At 40.4% G+C, this 17,301-nt stretch overlaps 1 protein-coding gene across 6 annotated transcripts in view; it reads left to right on the forward strand.

Annotated features, from left to right (window-relative positions):
* ZNF521 (zinc finger protein 521) overlaps window positions 1-17,301 on the forward strand; it is a 262,267-nt gene that overhangs the window by 127,755 nt on the left and 117,211 nt on the right. For all 6 annotated transcript variants that reach the window (XM_044424363.1, XM_044424360.1, XM_044424362.1 and 3 more), the window contains one exon: window positions 3,429-6,784. In XM_044424363.1, coding sequence (XP_044280298.1) covers window positions 3,869-6,784 — 2,916 coding nt within the window. In that variant the 5' untranslated portion in view covers window positions 3,429-3,868. The remainder of the gene's footprint in view (window positions 1-3,428; window positions 6,785-17,301) is intronic.

A 17,301-nucleotide genomic window follows, 5' to 3' on the forward strand; every position in this document is an offset into this window, starting at 1 on the left:
GGTTTAAACTCCCTTTCTTGTGCGTGCTGCTCATGATCTAGGTCAGGGCACTGCATGCTTGCTGCAAAACAAGAAAGAAGGGTGTCAGCTGCACACAATGAATTGCATGTAACATGTAGTTTGTCTGTTGTGCGTGTGTGTGCGTGCATGAGTGTGTAGGTGCATGGAACAGTTGAAGAATCAGGCATAATTTGTGGAAAGCCTGATTCAGAGTAATAAAGAAGAGGACACAAACTTGAACTTGAAAGCATTGTTTCAGTGGGCAATGATCCAGGAATGGTGTTGCTTGTTTTCTCAGAGTTGGATGGTTGCTGTCTGGCATTGATAGCGAGATGGTGTTATCGGTTTTGAGATGCAGGAAAGGGACAAATCCTCATCTGTTTCCTGTGGATAAGCAAAAGGTTCATAAACTAGTAAAATCTTGTTACTTTAAAGAAAGCAGACTTGGAATGTTTTTATGTAAAGCAATTCTAGCTTGTTGTGTTGTACCACAAGTTGCTTTTAAAGAAATTCTCCCCCTACACACACACACACAAACATTGCAACAAGCATTGAACAGAAACTTTCCCCAAGGGTTTATTCAGTTATTTAAAAAACAACAACAAACCTTCTTTATCCTGACTGGCTTGTGTTGTAATAAAAATTATGACAATATCAAATAAAATCAAATGTTTTGTTTTACCTCAAGTGTCAAGTGCTTTGTTTCTATAGAAGGATTTTTACACCAAGAAGAGTGATTTCATTAAGAATCAATACTCGTGGTACTTTTTCTGTTGAAGCCTCATTGGAATGAATGGGTAGTTCTTTTTGCACAACTTCCATTCATTACAGTGGCTTATGCAACAAGCCTTCTGATGGACTGAGCTCCGAATAACTACCAGTCCGAACAAATATCGGATAAATGGGACTGCCTGCATTTATGCTGATTTCGTACCATTCGCTTTAACAGAAATGAATATACATATGTTGAATTAACTTTGAATTCTTTTTGAATCCAGCAATAAGGGAGCAATCTTATATTTGCCAGGTAGCTGGATAACAAGCCATAAGAAGGTGTAATTTGTGTTCCACAGGTGGAGAGAGGGACAACGTTTGTCCCTCTGATGGCATGACATCTGTACCACTGGAGGCCCCAACTACACTCTTTGTCTCTAGATATCCTGCCAAAAGTGTTCCATTGCTGGTGGTAGACAGGGCACTAGGGCACATCAGGGCAGCTGTGAACCCTAACCCAAAATTGACCTGTGACTGTTCCATCCTCGTGGTCAAAGGGAAGGATGATGAAAAATGCCCCTCCTGCCCCCTTCACCACAGCAACTTGCCTAGAGCTGGGGTGGTTGCTCAACCATGGAATCTCTTCATCACCGATAACAGGATTATTCTGTCAGGGCTCTGTCCAATGCTGCATGCCTGGAGCATGTTGGGCATTGTCAGACTTTTTTTTTCATCTAAATATGCATAGCATTGCACCCTAATCCCCCTCAAGGTATTATCTTTCTTAAGTGGTCAGGATTGTCCATCTAAAATGAAATCAACAAATATTATATAGTCCGAATCCTACAAACGAAGTTGTACAGCAGTAAAACAGTTTGGGTTACTATCTAGCTTGTGACCATGTTTGTCTTGTCATTGTTACTCATAAATCTTTCAGCTTTTACCATAATAATTTGTCATTTGTTCCTGTTTCCAGTTTTTTTACAACTGGCTTTGTCTATCATAACCTCAATGTTCAGACTCTGTTTTACTAAGGAAGTTCAGCCAGTAAGGTTTTTACAAAGAGGAAGAAATGGTGGGCAACCTCTTGAACTTTAGAAGAACAAAATACTATGCTGGATTCTAGGGCGGAGGGTGGGGGTTGACATTTACTCTCTTCACTTAACCCTGGCTGACTCGCTTAATCTAATATCCACCCATCTGTTATTAGTCATGTATGAAGCCTAATGGTAGTTGCTAAAATATTCTGAGTGCAAGTGGGTACCTGGAATAAAAAGTCACAGGGTACAGCAACCCCTACCATGAGTACTCCAGCTCAGGGATCCAATCAGCCAAAAACCAGGAACATTGTAGTATCATTCAAGATTCACTGGAGGGAACGGTGGAATGTGGGGAAGGCGAGAAAAAACTCTTTATGTTTTCCACACTCCTGAAATCATCTGCTCTGCTATATAATTAAAATAAGGCTACTCCAAACCCAGACATTTTATTGCTATATAGCACAGGTGGGGTAGCGGGAAGAAGGGAAACAAAACGTCAAGTGAAATCTCCATAGAATATCATAAGAAGAGCTGCTAACCTCATGGCACACTCATCCTCTGGTCCTTATACCTTCTCCATGGGACCAAAAGCTGTTACAAATTCAAGGAGACAAATTCCCCTTCGCCTCTATTCCCCCCTTCCCCCACAAATGTGTGTAAACTTTCCTTTAATATGATTTAAAGCTCCTGGAAGTGGTCTCCATTGGACTTTTTAGGGTCAACAATATTATTACTATTCTTGAATTACATTTGGACTCTCATATTTCTTCCTTTTGCAAGGAACCCAAGATTGTTTACAAGGTTCTCCTCTGCTTCATTTTTATTCTCACAACAACCACCCTGTGAGGTGGGTTGGGCTGAGAGCAAGTGACTGGGCCAAAGTCGCCAAGTGAGCTTTGAGGCTGAATGGAGACTACAGCCCAGCTCTCTCAGGTCCGAGTTCAGTACTCTAACTGCTGTACCACACTTTCCTTGTGCAGTATTTTGGGGCTAAGTTGTCCACCCAGTATCATTAGTTTTTGATGACCTCATTTTGCTTCAAAATTTATTGGCATTGGACCCCCTGAATTTATTAGCATTAGAGAAAATGAGAGATGAAACCATTCTTGTTTTCCAGTGCTGTATACATAATTACCCATTCTGCTTTTATTGATGCTTTCTTCTTTAATTGTTGTATGTGAGCACCAAAATTCTTAATAATCAAGCAAACCATGCTGCTTTCAGGACCTACATCTTTTTTTTTTTCAATGTTAGACATTTAAATTAGTTTTTTTTTAAAAATTGAACATTATGTAAGTGATTCTTAATTGTCAATATTTTTCTAATATTTATTTTTCAGTTAGCTCTTTGCATGTTCCCATAACATGCAAATAATTTTATAGTAGATACAAACAAAACTTAAATATATTAAAATCTGCATTTTAATAAAGTTGTCAATGAATAATAAAAAGTAATAAAAGGCCAAACAGATCTGTTTTATAAGTTTATCTACTTGAAATTATTTAAAATAGTGTTGACTATAAGATGATGAATGTGGGTAAAAAGGCGCATGCACATGTTTTAACTGCATATGTATGCCACTTTAATCCTGATTTTATATATATGTATACTTGCCGAGTACAATCTAAACAAAAAGTGTTTGAACATTTGTTTCCCTTTTCCTACTTTTTCCAGATGGAGTAGACATTGAAGATGATCCCTCCTGCTCATGGCCAGCTTCTTCGCCTTCCAGCAAAGACCAGACTTCCCCAAGCCATGGAGATGGTTGTGACTTTGGTGAGGAAGAAGGCGGACCAGGATTGCCCTACCCATGCCAGTTCTGTGACAAGTCATTTAGCCGCCTCAGCTATTTAAAGCACCACGAGCAAAGTCACAGTGACAAGCTCCCTTTCAAATGCACATATTGCAGCCGTCTCTTCAAACACAAGCGGAGCCGAGATCGCCACATCAAGCTTCACACGGGAGATAAGAAGTACCACTGCAGTGAATGTGACGCAGCATTTTCCAGAAGTGATCACCTTAAAATTCACTTAAAGACTCATACCTCTAACAAGCCATATAAATGTGCCATTTGCCGGCGTGGATTCCTCTCTTCTAGTTCACTCCATGGACACATGCAAGTTCATGAGAGGAACAAAGATGGTTCTCAGTCTGCCTCCCGGATGGAGGAGTGGAAGATGAAAGACACTCAGAAGTGCAGTCAGTGTGAAGAAGGCTTTGACTTTCCTGAAGATCTTCAGAAGCACATAGCAGAATGTCACCCAGAGTGTTCTCCGAATGAAGACCGAGCTGCTCTTCAGTGTGTTTACTGCCACGAACTCTTTGTAGAGGAAAGTTCACTTGTGAATCACATGGAGCAGGCTCATAATGGAGCAGAAAAGAAACATATGTGCAGTATTTGCTCAGAAAATTTTCATAATGTTGAAGAGCTGTATAGCCACATGGATAGTCACCAGCAACCAGAATCATGCAACCACAGCAACAGCCCCTCTTTAGTGACTGTTGGCTACACCTCAGTATCTAGCACCACACCAGATTCAAACCTCTCAGTGGACAGCTCAACTATGGTAGAAACAGCTCCACCAATAACAAAAGGCCGTGGAAGAAAACGGGCAGCCCAGCAAGTGGCAGATATCACTGGGCCTTCAAGCAAGCAAGCCAAGGTTACCTACAGTTGCATTTACTGCAACAAACAGTTATTTTCCAGCCTTGCTGTACTGCAAATACACCTGAAAACTATGCATTTAGATAAACCTGAACAAGCCCATATTTGTCAGTATTGCTTAGAAGTGTTACCTTCACTTTACAATCTGAATGAGCATCTTAAGCAAATACATGAAGCTCCCGATCCTGCACTGATTGTATCTGCTATGCCTGCTATGATCTACCAGTGTAACTTTTGCTCAGAAGTTTTCAATGACCTCAACACTCTTCAGGAACATATTCGATGTACTCACGGATTTGCAAATCCAGCTGCTAAGGACAGTAATGCATTCTTTTGTCCTCATTGTTACATGGGGTTTCTTACTGATTCTTCTTTGGAAGAGCATATTAGACAAGTACATTGTGATCTCAGTAGTTCCCGTTTTGGTTCCCCTGTACTAGGTACCCCCAAGGACCCAGTTGTGGAAGTATATTCTTGTTCTTACTGTACCAATTCTCCAATATTTAATAGTGTTCTTAAACTGAATAAGCATATAAAGGAGAACCATAAGAACATTCCGTTAGCACTGAACTACATCCATAATGGAAAGAAATCTAGAGCTATGAGCCCCTTATCTCCAGTGACTATAGAACAGACTTCATTGAAGATGATGCAGGCTGTAGGTGGTGCCCCCTCACGCCCTGCTGGCGAATACATTTGCAATCAATGTGGTGCTAAATACACTTCCCTGGATGGTTTTCAGACTCATTTAAAAACCCATCTTGACACTGTTCTACCGAAACTGACCTGTCCTCAGTGCAACAAGGAGTTTCCCAACCAAGAGTCCCTGCTGAAGCATGTGACAATTCATTTCATGATAACCTCCACATACTACATATGCGAAAGCTGCGATAAACAGTTTACTTCGGTGGATGATCTGCAGAAGCATTTGCTTGATATGCACACCTTTGTGTTCTTTCGCTGCACTTTGTGCCAAGAGGTGTTTGATTCTAAAGTCTCCATTCAGCTTCACCTGGCAGTGAAGCACAGCAATGAAAAGAAGGTGTACAGGTGTACATCCTGTAACTGGGATTTCCGCAATGAGACAGACCTGCAGCTTCATGTTAAACACAATCATCTAGAGAACCAAGGAAAGGTGCACAAGTGTATTTTTTGTGGCGAGTCTTTTGGTACTGAGGTAGAACTCCAGTGCCACATTACAACACACAGCAAAAAATACAATTGCAAGTTTTGTAGCAAAGCATTTCATGCTATAATATTGCTGGAAAAACACCTGAGGGAAAAGCATTGTGTTTTTGAAACAAAAGCTCCCAATTGTGGAACCAACGGAGCATCTGAGCCAGTTCAAAAAGAAGAAGTAGAACTACAGACCTTGCTGACAAACAGCCAGGAATCGCACAATAGCCATGATGGCAGTGAAGAAGATGTCGATACCTCTGAGCCTATGTATGGTTGTGATATTTGTGGGGCAGCCTATACAATGGAGTCTCTTCTGCAAAACCACCAGCTTCGGGATCACAACATCCGACCTGGGGAAAGTGCCATTGTTAAGAAAAAGGCAGAACTCATTAAAGGGAACTACAAGTGTAATGTGTGCTCTCGGACGTTCTTCTCAGAAAATGGACTCCGTGAACACATGCAGACTCACTTGGGTCCAGTGAAACACTATATGTGTCCTATATGTGGTGAGAGATTTCCATCTCTTCTGACTCTCACTGAACATAAAGTCACACATAGTAAGAGCCTAGATACAGGGAACTGCAGAATCTGCAAAATGCCTCTCCAGAGTGAGGAAGATTTTTTGGAGCATTGTCAGATGCACCCTGATTTACGAAACTCCTTAACGGGGTTCCGTTGTGTGGTATGCATGCAAACAGTGACTTCTACTTTGGAGCTGAAGATCCATGGGACTTTCCATATGCAAAAGACGGGCAATAGTTCCACGGTGCAGACCACAGGGCGAGTGCAGCATCTTCAGAAACTATACAAATGTGCTTCTTGCCTGAAGGAATTTCGTTCAAAACAGGACTTGGTGAAACTTGACATCAATGGCTTACCATATGGTCTGTGCGCTGCCTGTGTTAATCTCAGTAAAAGTGGTAGTCCAAGTGTCAACATCCCTTCGAGCAGTAATAGACAAGGCATGGGCCAGAATGAGAACTTGAGTTCCACTGAGAACAAAAGCAAAGCAGGAGGGCTGAAGACGCGCTGTTCAAGTTGCAATGTTAAATTTGAATCAGAAAGTGAACTTCAGAACCACATCCAGTCAGTCCACAGAGAGCTCATTCCAGACAGCAATAGTACGCATCTGAAAACACCACAGGTATCGCCGATGCCCAGAATCAGTCCATCGCAATCTGAAGAGGTAATTGTCTTGCCTTGTTTTCTTTTGCTTAAAAAAGGTGGGGGAGAGCAACAAACCTTTGATGAAACTGTATCTTACTTTTTTTCGGAGTTATTTGCCAGGATATGTTTAGTCTGAATGTGTGGTGCATCTCCCATCGCCATTAGCTAGCTAGCAATTACTTGCTTCTTGATAAGCCTTGTGTTTTGGCTTGAATGGTGCAGAGTAGGACTAATTCCAGTCTCCCTAGGATATTGTCTTCTTTATCACTGAAGAGAATAATCTTCATGCCAGCACAACTGAGAGCTGGAATCTTAGCTGAGGTTCATTTTGAGTTGGAATCCCTCGTTCTGAGTTATGCTTACGGCACAGAGTGTTAATGACATAAAAGTAAACTACATCAAGCCAAAGCGTTGGCATGCAGAGTGCTGTTTTTTGAAAATATTTGTGAGCAACAGAGCAGGAGGGCTATTTTTGTAAATTATGTTGTTGACATTAATTTTTCCCTGTCTTGCTCTACTTTGATTAAAAAGAAACGCCACAGTGTAACACCTACTTTTGCTAAAGGGCAAATTAGTCTTTTCATTGCAATTCAGTCTCTGTGTGTATGCTTGTCGTATTTGTCGTATTTCTATGTTTGGGGGGGTATTTAAAAAAAACACTATCATGCTAAGCATTGGATGATTAACATTTCTTGCAGAATAATCTGTAGCATAAAATTGTACAAATGTGAGTGTCCCATGAGGCTTTAACAAGATCACACTCTTATTCTAGATTAATTAATTTACAATAAATACTATGGCCTTGTTCTATTATCATAATCACTAACACGAATTAGAATTGCCAAAGGGGGCATTCCCAAGCACACTTAAACGTACATTATTTAGCCCTTAATTTCCATTTTGTTTACACAAGGGATAGGAAACATATGGCCCGTGGACCATATCCAGTCACTTTAAGTCTTGCTCTACTATTTCCCGCCTACTTTGCCATGCATGCCTATCCTGCTGAGAGCCTGCAAGATGGTGACTGTGGGGAAATGAAGTCGCAATCACGGCCAGGGGAAAAGCCATGGCAGGCCAGATGCATCTGTTAGTCATGCATTGTCTATGCTTGGTCTATCTGTATCATCACTTAGTTTAAAGGAAAATGAAAGGATAGTGGTAGTTCTACATCCTAAAGTGTGTTTAAGAGTCTACTTACAGTAATTTGTTGATCCTTGGGAATTTTTACCACAGATTAATCATAGTCGATGCTTTTATAGACATAAGCATGAGCTGATATTCTGTTGTAGGCTACATAAACACTCTTTGAAATCAAGTACCTCCTTTGCTACTATTTTTAGTGGGCAGTTGGGATATAACATTCTTGAAATGATGAAAGAAAGAGTTATTCTCTTTCTATTTAAAAACATCGCTGTTCTCTCATTTGTGATCAACCTGTATTCTGTAGTTCTTGTAAGATATCAACTTTTCTGGAATGGGTAGAGTATGGGATTGCTTAGGATGGAATAGCAGTTTGCTCTTGTGTCCTTAATAAATCAGCATTATGTGCATAAATCAGTAGGCTAAGGCTTTTATGGATGACATGGAGATAAACATCATTATCTGCTAATGTCTGTAAATCAAGTTGCTGTTAATATCAGTCACACAAGATAGTTTAAAAAAACCCCTATAGTCAAGGGTATGACTGAGAGTCCTAGGAAGAGCAACAGAATCCCTTCTAGTTTGCCTTAAGGCTTGGGCAATAGGTCCATAAGACTTCAAAGAGATATAGCTAAATTACTAGAAGGACTGCTTATGAATGGACCTGTTACACTGAAATGGGCTAAGTCTCTGAAACACAGAGCCTACTTTTGCAAGTTGCAGAAACCTGGACATATGGGACATACCTGGTTGCTTGATTTTCCTGCCACCACGAGTGATCTGACACTTGCTGGGATAAGCAAATACTGTAGCACTCACATAAAAAGTTTATTGAATATCATGAGCCTCTCTCCAAATGAAGGCAATAGAAAAGTAATGTCTCCCTCTGGTTTCATCACAAAAATTGATAACCATAGAAGCGATAATATATGATATGCTGATTTGTGCTGTGTTAGCTTTATTATACCTTCTTCAATGATTCCTCCAATAGACAATATATTGCAAGGTTTAAAGAAGCTGTTGCTTTTCCCAGGTCCTTAGGAAACACACTAAAGTATGCCAAGAATTAGGCAATTTGGAGAATCAAGAACCTTGAGGTTATCAGAATATGATCTGGAAATGCCAGTTAGTACTTTTTAAGAACTTGTTGAAGAGGATTACGTGGGAAATGGGAAATATTTACTGCTACTGATTTCATCTTCTCTTCTGAGGGGAAAAGCCTTTTGTTACAGGTTCCGCATAAGTAATCTTAAAACTTCTGCTCTCTTGTAGAGTAGAATATGTAGAGTATTAGGCACAGGATCTAATAACACTCCAACTGCCTTAGCAGTATGGTATGCATGTCACAGGTTTCAGTGCTTTTGTTACATTTGACGCTGATTAGGGCTTTACTGAAATGTCACGTCCACTTTTCTAACATTGAGACATGAACAATTAAAACAATAGAAATATACAAACATTATGCATATAAGTAAATCAGCTACAATATTAAAATGATATGAGCACCAAAATTAGGACAGCAATAAAAACAACATAAATAACAGAGCTAGTCCAACAGAACCTCACAGGTCCAATGTCCACTACTCAGGGGGTGCTGCTGGGGTACTACGTACTTTAATACTTGCATGTTTCTGGTTCCAAGTGGAAAGCATAACCCTAACAATGACCCTTGCTATTGCTTTTATAGTTTGTCTCATCCACTTTTTCAGAGCTGCCTGTATACACAAGTTAGCCCTACTTCCTGAGAAATGCAGGAAAGAGAGTGAGCAAAGGCCCAATTAACTTCAGCACCAGCACCTGTAAATGGACTTATCTCAAGGATGATGTGAGGAATTCACAGCACCTTGTAGTTGGTGATCTCATACCTGCAGCAGAAGCCTGGCAGGATTTTCACAGCAGCTAAGCTCATCTGTGGCTGCTGTCAATACCGTGTGACGGACACTGGTAACTGTTCACGCTTAAGTCACTTTTTGCCTGTTGATTCTAGTAAAAAGTTCAGAATGACTGGAAAGCACCCCTTTGGTGAAGGCTGGCCTAGATTTAAAATGGTTGACATGGGGATGACCTGGAAGGGATACAGAAAAGGAAGCATGGATACCTACTGCAATGGATTATCAGGGGCATATTAGGAAGGTAGAACAGTTTTCTAATTAAGTTTGGAGGGAGATAATTGAAATTTGATTATCACCCTAACAGTTCATTTTTAAAGGAGATTGGGAGCCAAAACAGGCCTTACTTTAGATCAGCTCTATTACCAGCCTTTCTTGTCAGGTGGGACAGCTACATGTCTTGGTAGGGGATTTGTGGGATGGGGCATATCATGCCAACCAGCAATCTTTCCCCATCCCCCACATACAACCACTAAGTTGTGGAGAGGATATTAGGGGCCAACTAGGGGAAAGAAAAGGCAGTGACCTTTCCTCCATGTAGAAAAAAGTATTAACTGACATAATGAGGTGTATAAAGGTCAACATAAGAGAAAATTTAGAATGAACACCAGGAATTAAATGACTGGCATATTTTTCTTTCATAAGAAAAAAAGGATGCTAAGGATGCTATGAACAACCAGCTAAGAAAAGGTGTAAAAGAAAATAATTTTTGCTATAATTAAGAAGTTAAAACTAATTATTTATTAGATTTATGTTCCACCTTTTTCTTTTCTAAAGAACTCAGAGTAACTTACATCATTCTCCTCTTGCTGTTCTTAGTCTTATCCCCACAACAACAGTCCTGTGAGATAACTAGTGAGAAGCTTGTTTTCTCAGCTTTTTAGGTGATTGCTGTATAAAGGAGTTTCTAAGCAGTTGCAAATAAACTGTGGAAAACTATTGGATTTCCATGTTTACTAGTTGGTGGGTTGATTTTTCTGCCCAGAAACTATGAAAAGAACTCATGCTGAGTTGTATACACTGACTGCATAACATGCCAATCCATTGTGGATGCTATTCAAACTGGGACTGATTTTTGGAGGGTGACTTCTTTGTGGGCAACAAACTGTTCTGCCAACCCACAGGTTGATCTGGGGTTATTGTACCCATGATGCGAGGTCCAAACCAGTCAAGCAACCCCATCATGAGATTGACTGGATGCAGCTAGGATGCTGCTTGGCAATAATGCAAAAGATGCTCACCAGGCTTACCCAGACACCCACCAGTAGCATTAGCTGGGTGTGCCCCAATGCAATCACAAACTGTTTTTGGTCCCCCTTGGCTCTTTTCATTTACACACACCCCATTTGTGAAAGCCAGCTTGAAAAGCCAGACTTTGCAATCTCCTTTTTGACAGCCCTTCAGAGTGCCTACGCAGAAAGAGGTTTCTGCGGCTGGCAAATCATTTTATTTATGTGTGTATTTATGTACACAGAATATGCAGACACACTTGTTCTCTATTTTTTAAAAATTCAGCTGCACTTTGCAACTGGAGAGGTCCACAGTGCGTGCAGAAATTTGAGGCCTTGGTTGGGTCGATGTCCTGGGGGTCCCTACTGCAAAGTGCAATTGGGAAAATCAGGAATGAGGGCTGAGGTACAGCCTAGTGGCTAACGAGCTGACTGTAGTGTGCACAGCAGTGTTTCTATTCCCCTAGGGCTTCTTTCATTCTTTGCCATCCAGTGCTCAGGAAAAAATAGCCACTAGAATTGTGAGCATAGTGAGTTGTTTGAAAGAGTAACTTAGGGTAAATATTGTTTTTCTGATTACTTTAAGGAGTTGCTTTAGTTCACCCATTTGCAGTAAACACTCAGTCCTACTCTACTCAACATAGTAACTGCAGAATAAACAAACTCTTACTGCAGGCAATCAAAGTTGCATTTTTATTGCTGGCTGCCTGGAGAACACAAGTGAAACTGAAAAGCAGAGCAAAAAGTCCATGGGGTAGAGTCTAACTCTTGCCTATACAAAGTTCTAATGTTTAACTCTTCAAGCCTTCAGTGTTGCTACACAGGCTGTTTTTATGACCACCTGAGTAATTACAGAGCAATTGTGATCTTGAAAAATCTACCCTAATCAGGGAGAGTCTTGGGGAGCAGACTTTTGGGGAATTTTCCAGTTGGCGGCTTTTCCTGTGTACTTGCCCTGCCTTAGTCAATGAATATTTTCAGAGGGTCCTGTGCTGAAAACAAGTTGCCATTCATGTATGTGTGTATGTGTGTGTGTCATTTTAGGTTATATCAAAATTAAAAAAGAAATCCCCCCCCCCAAAAAAAATCCTGCAAGGGGATTGTAAAGCACAGTTTGGGGTGAGGCAGTGTAACCATTTATTCCATTCTGGGTATAGGGTTGTTTTGAATTGTTTATGTGGCTGCAATGTCTTTTTTATTTGCTGCAGAGTAGGCACAGGCTTCCCCACTCTGGCTCAGGATCCTGGTATGGAAACTTCTGAGATGAAATCCCGGGTCCCGATGCCTACTAGACAGTGAAAATGAACTGGGGGAAAGACATAGCTGCTGGATGCTCATTGAAAACCTGCTAAGGGGATTTAGGTTCAGAAATCCCAATGTGTATGATCACTGTTGTACCAGCAACTCAATGTTCTTTGGGACTGCTCAGATTGTTAATAAAGTCTTAGAAAAATAACCTTAATAAAAAGCACCTCCATCTTCTCTTTGCTCACTGAGCATAAAGGCAGATGCCCAGAATGACTGAGGCTTTGTGCTCGCCACTAGCAAGAATGGGGGAGTTGCTGTTCTAAAAAGAATTGGCTTAGGATTTAATTAAAACAGACCACAGAACCCTTGGAATATGAAAAAAAAGCCCTGCTTCTGGTCTGGTCTAAATATTGTAAAATCTTTTACATTTACAATATTGTTATGCTCCTGTTGGTGAAAACACCCTAATTGAGATAAAGGGGTAGGGGTGTTTTCTAGTTATCATTTATGGTTTCGCCCATGATTGCTTTTTGAACAATACCAAAAACTGAATCTGGTCAAACAGTGCCTTGCTTCTTTGATATTGTTTCACTGTGATGGCAGGAATAGGCTGTGGACATTCCTGCCTATGTTGATTGTTGCTGCATTATATAAGGAAATACAGTGTAATGCACACTGCTTATGTTTTTTTAAATCCAGATACTGAGTAGGTAGCAGGATGCTAGCAACACTGTGAGAGTAAACTATACAGGGAAATGTAAAGTGGCACTAATAGAGTGTTATTTATCAAAAGGAAATTAAATCATTTTTCAAGGTGAAACGGAGAAATTATGTCAGTAAGGCTTTTTAAGGTGATATTTGTGTCTCTGTGTTTGCATTTAAAGCCCCTACATATGGAATCCTAAGAGCTTTTACCAAATTTGTAATAGGCCTAAGTGGTGAAGGAGCACCCTTCAGTGAACACTTGTGAAGTGTTACTTTTATTAGGCACAGCTGTTGCTGGTTGTGGGTGGGAAGAGTGGTTGGATGTTTGCATGCTCCCTCTTTGGCTGCAGTCACATATAACACCAAACTATGCCGCACAGTTACCTAAACAGCTAAGTTGAAGAGTCAGTTTCAGGGACGATGTGAATGTGTCAGGGACAGCAGGGCTTCATGTGTTCTCAACTTTTCTCCCATCTCCTATGTGGTGAATTAAGAGGTGCTGGTGCGCCTGCAACTGGAGTATTGTGCTCAGTTTTGGGCCCCTCATTACAGGAAGGATATAGCAGCGTAGGGCCACAAGGTTGGTGGCCGGTTTGCAGGGGATGCTGTATAAGGCAAGACTGAGGAAACTGGGTCTCTTCAGCCTGGAGAAGAGGAGACTCTGAGGGGATATGTTGGCGACATACAGGTATGTGAGGGGATGAGGGGAACCCTCTGTGAAAGCTATCAGGAGGCAAAGTACCCGGAGGAGGGCTTTCTCTGCGGTTGCGCCCCGCCTATGGAATGCACTTCCCAAAGACCTTGTTTGTCATCAATCCAAATCCCAATAATCTACAAAGTCATCAATCCAAAGTCATCAGTCCAAATCCCACCTCCATGGCTTTTTGTTACATGCAAGCCTGTCAGGGTTGGACTGTTGAGAAGGTTCACAAGCCACTGAGAACTTAATGGCTGTTTTAGGCTCACAGATGACTTGTCAACCACCCCAATAATCTATCCTCTCCAGGACTGCTGGTAACAATAAACTACAGCTCCCTTCCTGCCACACTTACATATTCAAAATGCCAGTTGCTACTGCAAGAGCAGTTGCCCACAGTGGCTTCTTGTTGCATGCAAACAGGGCCCCTGACTCCTGACTTGTAAGGAGCCTTAACCACTAGGAAAATCTTTCTGACCATTTTTGCCCTGCCTTGTGTGTGTCCATGTCTACATGTTGTTCTCTCTCGGTATTGTCATTCCAAGAGAGTGAAACTTTGTTTCACTGGCACGGCTTTGCATTTGTTGTGCTTGAATGCTATGCCACAGATTTAATTGCTTGGTTGGGCAAGTCATCTTGCATTCCCTGTGTTCTCTTTATTTGTTACACAGATTAATGTTTTATATCTAGAATGCCTCCTTCAAGCTTCTATCACCATAAATGTTGCACACATATGTCTTAACCTATAGTCTGTGACTTTTCCCACCTTATGGAGAGATCATTTCTGCATGTGTTTTAGATCTCTTCCAGAGATTCACTGATGTTCTTTGGCACATCTTAGGCCTTGTCTGCACTTGTAGTGGAATGAAGCAGCAGCTCACTACCTGCGGTTGAGGGTGGAGGTTGTCATTTTTGTAATGTTCCTTTGAATAAAGGAAGAAAGTAAAGGGATAGTATGCCGAGGAGTACTGTTCTGGCTAACTGCTCCTTGCTGTGCTGGTGGCACAACTTGACTGAATTTGCATGCAAGGGAGTGTTAAAAATGCAATTTCATCCTGCAGTCTAAAGTAGTACAGTCTAGGCCTGCAGTTCCCAAACTTTTTCAGGCATGGAACATTTTTCCACCATACCCTAACTCTATCCCTGATTTTTACTAAGTATTGTGAACCCACAACATTCTTCCTTCTTCCATCTGCTCCTATTGCCCAAGTGCTTTGCATAATGTAGTAGGTTTGGAAATAAAGAGAAAGCATTTTAAATATAACGAATGAATAAAGCAATTATATGGTAATATCCCAAATGAATTCTTTCAATTATTCCCAACACTACACATTAAAAGTCCTAAGAACCACATAATGGGATGCATTTCCTTGTTTGCTACTTGGATGCCAACTCACAATCAAATAGTTGGGCTTGCGTAGTTTCGTTTTAAAATCCATTTAATTGAGATTTTTCATGGAACCTCTATGAGGCTTCCCTCATAGAACACAGAACATAGTTTGGGAACTGCTGATCTAGGCTACTATCTCAGAACTCTGTTGGCTCTTTTCTACTTCATTCTGCTGCATGAATAGATTGAGGACTCAGTGTTTTCTTTCTGTAAAATGGGTAAATGTTTTCAACATCCTTCATGCCTTACTAATATGCTGTATAGATGCATTCTGTGTATGTAGCTTAACATGTAGTCTCCTTCAGCTTTTTTCCCTGTGTACTCTTTAGTTCTTGCTTTGTGGTTCCTACACATTCTAGTCTGAATTATGTAAAATAGATTTTTGCTAGTATCAGACTAGCGATTGCAAATAATTTTCTTTTCAGTTTGGGACATTTTCACATACATCATCCATAGTTCATTCCTTCCCATTTTTTTCTGCAAATTGTTTCAATTCACATGAAAATTGGTGTCTAAATATGTGCATTTTTAACCACATTTTAAAGTGTATTTTGATTTTAAATCACCAAGAACTGTGTCACAGCATCTAAAGAAAGATGGTCCAGCTGATACATTGACCCAGGACATATGCATCAAGGTGCACATACTGGAATTTATACAAGTGTTAGTCATCCTTTGCAATCTGGTAGTCTCCAAATGTTTAGCTTTTGATTCCCTAACAGTCCCAACAAACATGATAACTCATCAGAAATGCTGCATGTGATAGTCAAAATCATCTGTAGAACACCAGGTTCGCCAGGCTGATCAAATTCTTCCAGCATCTCTACTGATATGATGAGTGGATGGTATTCATTAGAGGTAGGGAACCTGTTAGCATTTGCAATAGCAGTACATCTTATGAAGGTAATATTTTATTTGGCTTCTCCCCTGATCATTGAGCCTTGCCATCTGACTCACTAAGTAACTTTTTAGTGACTGGCTTCAAGTGTATCCCAGGCCTCTGGCAGAAAATATAGTAGGACACACAAGCCTCAGATCTGGTGGGATGGGACACACAAGTGTTTCTGTAAGAACTTTTAAGTGCCTTTTTTAGTAGAAAGGTGAAGTATAAATCAATCAATCTCCAGCCCTCATCATTTTTCCACAGTAATTTTTGTAGTACTTAAACGTTAAAATAGTTACATGATATTTTATTGTGCCATATTTTATGCTTGCAACTGTTATGAATTGCCAGTCGAATATCAGCTACTGGATAGTATAAAACTGAAATAAATAAATATTTAAGATGAGGGAAAAGATGAAATGTATATGTGGTAATAAAAAAATAAAAGTAGGTTCCATATTGTAGTTAAAAATAGAACCTGTGTCTTAGATATATGCTTAGTCTTTTTGAACTGTGAAAATATGTTCCAGCATAGATAGTATGTTATTATTACATTTGCCTTTTTCTCTTATGAGAAGCCCAAGATGGCTTATATCACTCCATCATAACAACAAAAACCCTGTGGGGAAGGTGAGGCTGGGGGCAAGTGAATAGCCCTGAGTCGACCAGTGAGCTTCATGGCCATGTAATATAAACTCGTAAAGACTGAGGTCTTCGACTGATGTAAGAAATCCATACCTAGAGCATTTCCAACAGGTGGTGGTCCAACATCTGCTTGAAAACTTTTAGCAAAGGGACCTCCTGCCCTACCCACTACATTATCATTTTTCAAACTAATAAAATATTTTCTTAATGTTAAGATATTTTTCCTAATGTCCAGTCAAAATCAATCCTTCTGTAACGTAAGTCCTTTAGATCTAAGTCCATTAAGGAGGAGAACAGATTATGTCACGTTTCATTATTTGTTCACTTAGCCACTGAGAGCCAGTGGTGGTGAAAGTGTTGGACTGGGGCCCTGGGAAAACCAAGCTTTAGCTCCCACTCAGTGATGAAACTTGCTGTGTGGCAGCTTTGGACCAGTTACAGACTCTCAGCATATCCTGCCTCACAAGGTTGTTGTGAGGATAAAAATGGAGTGGTGGAAATTTATGTAAGCTGTTTCAGTTTTCTTACCAACACAACTTGTTCATATAAGTTACAAATCCAGTGTTCTAAATGTAGATGAAAGTTCGGTTACATGTAATTGAGGTGATTTTGAATTTTTGTCCATGCTCAATGATTCTTGCCAATATGGCATGCATCATATTGCATTCTCCAGGACTCCAAATTAGGTTGCACTAGTTGAAAATAAA

Source organism: Varanus komodoensis, unplaced genomic scaffold (genome assembly GCF_004798865.1).
Source record: "Varanus komodoensis strain SLA01 unplaced genomic scaffold, ASM479886v1 scaffold14_1, whole genome shotgun sequence".
Lineage (NCBI taxonomy): Eukaryota > Metazoa > Chordata > Lepidosauria > Squamata > Varanidae > Varanus > Varanus komodoensis.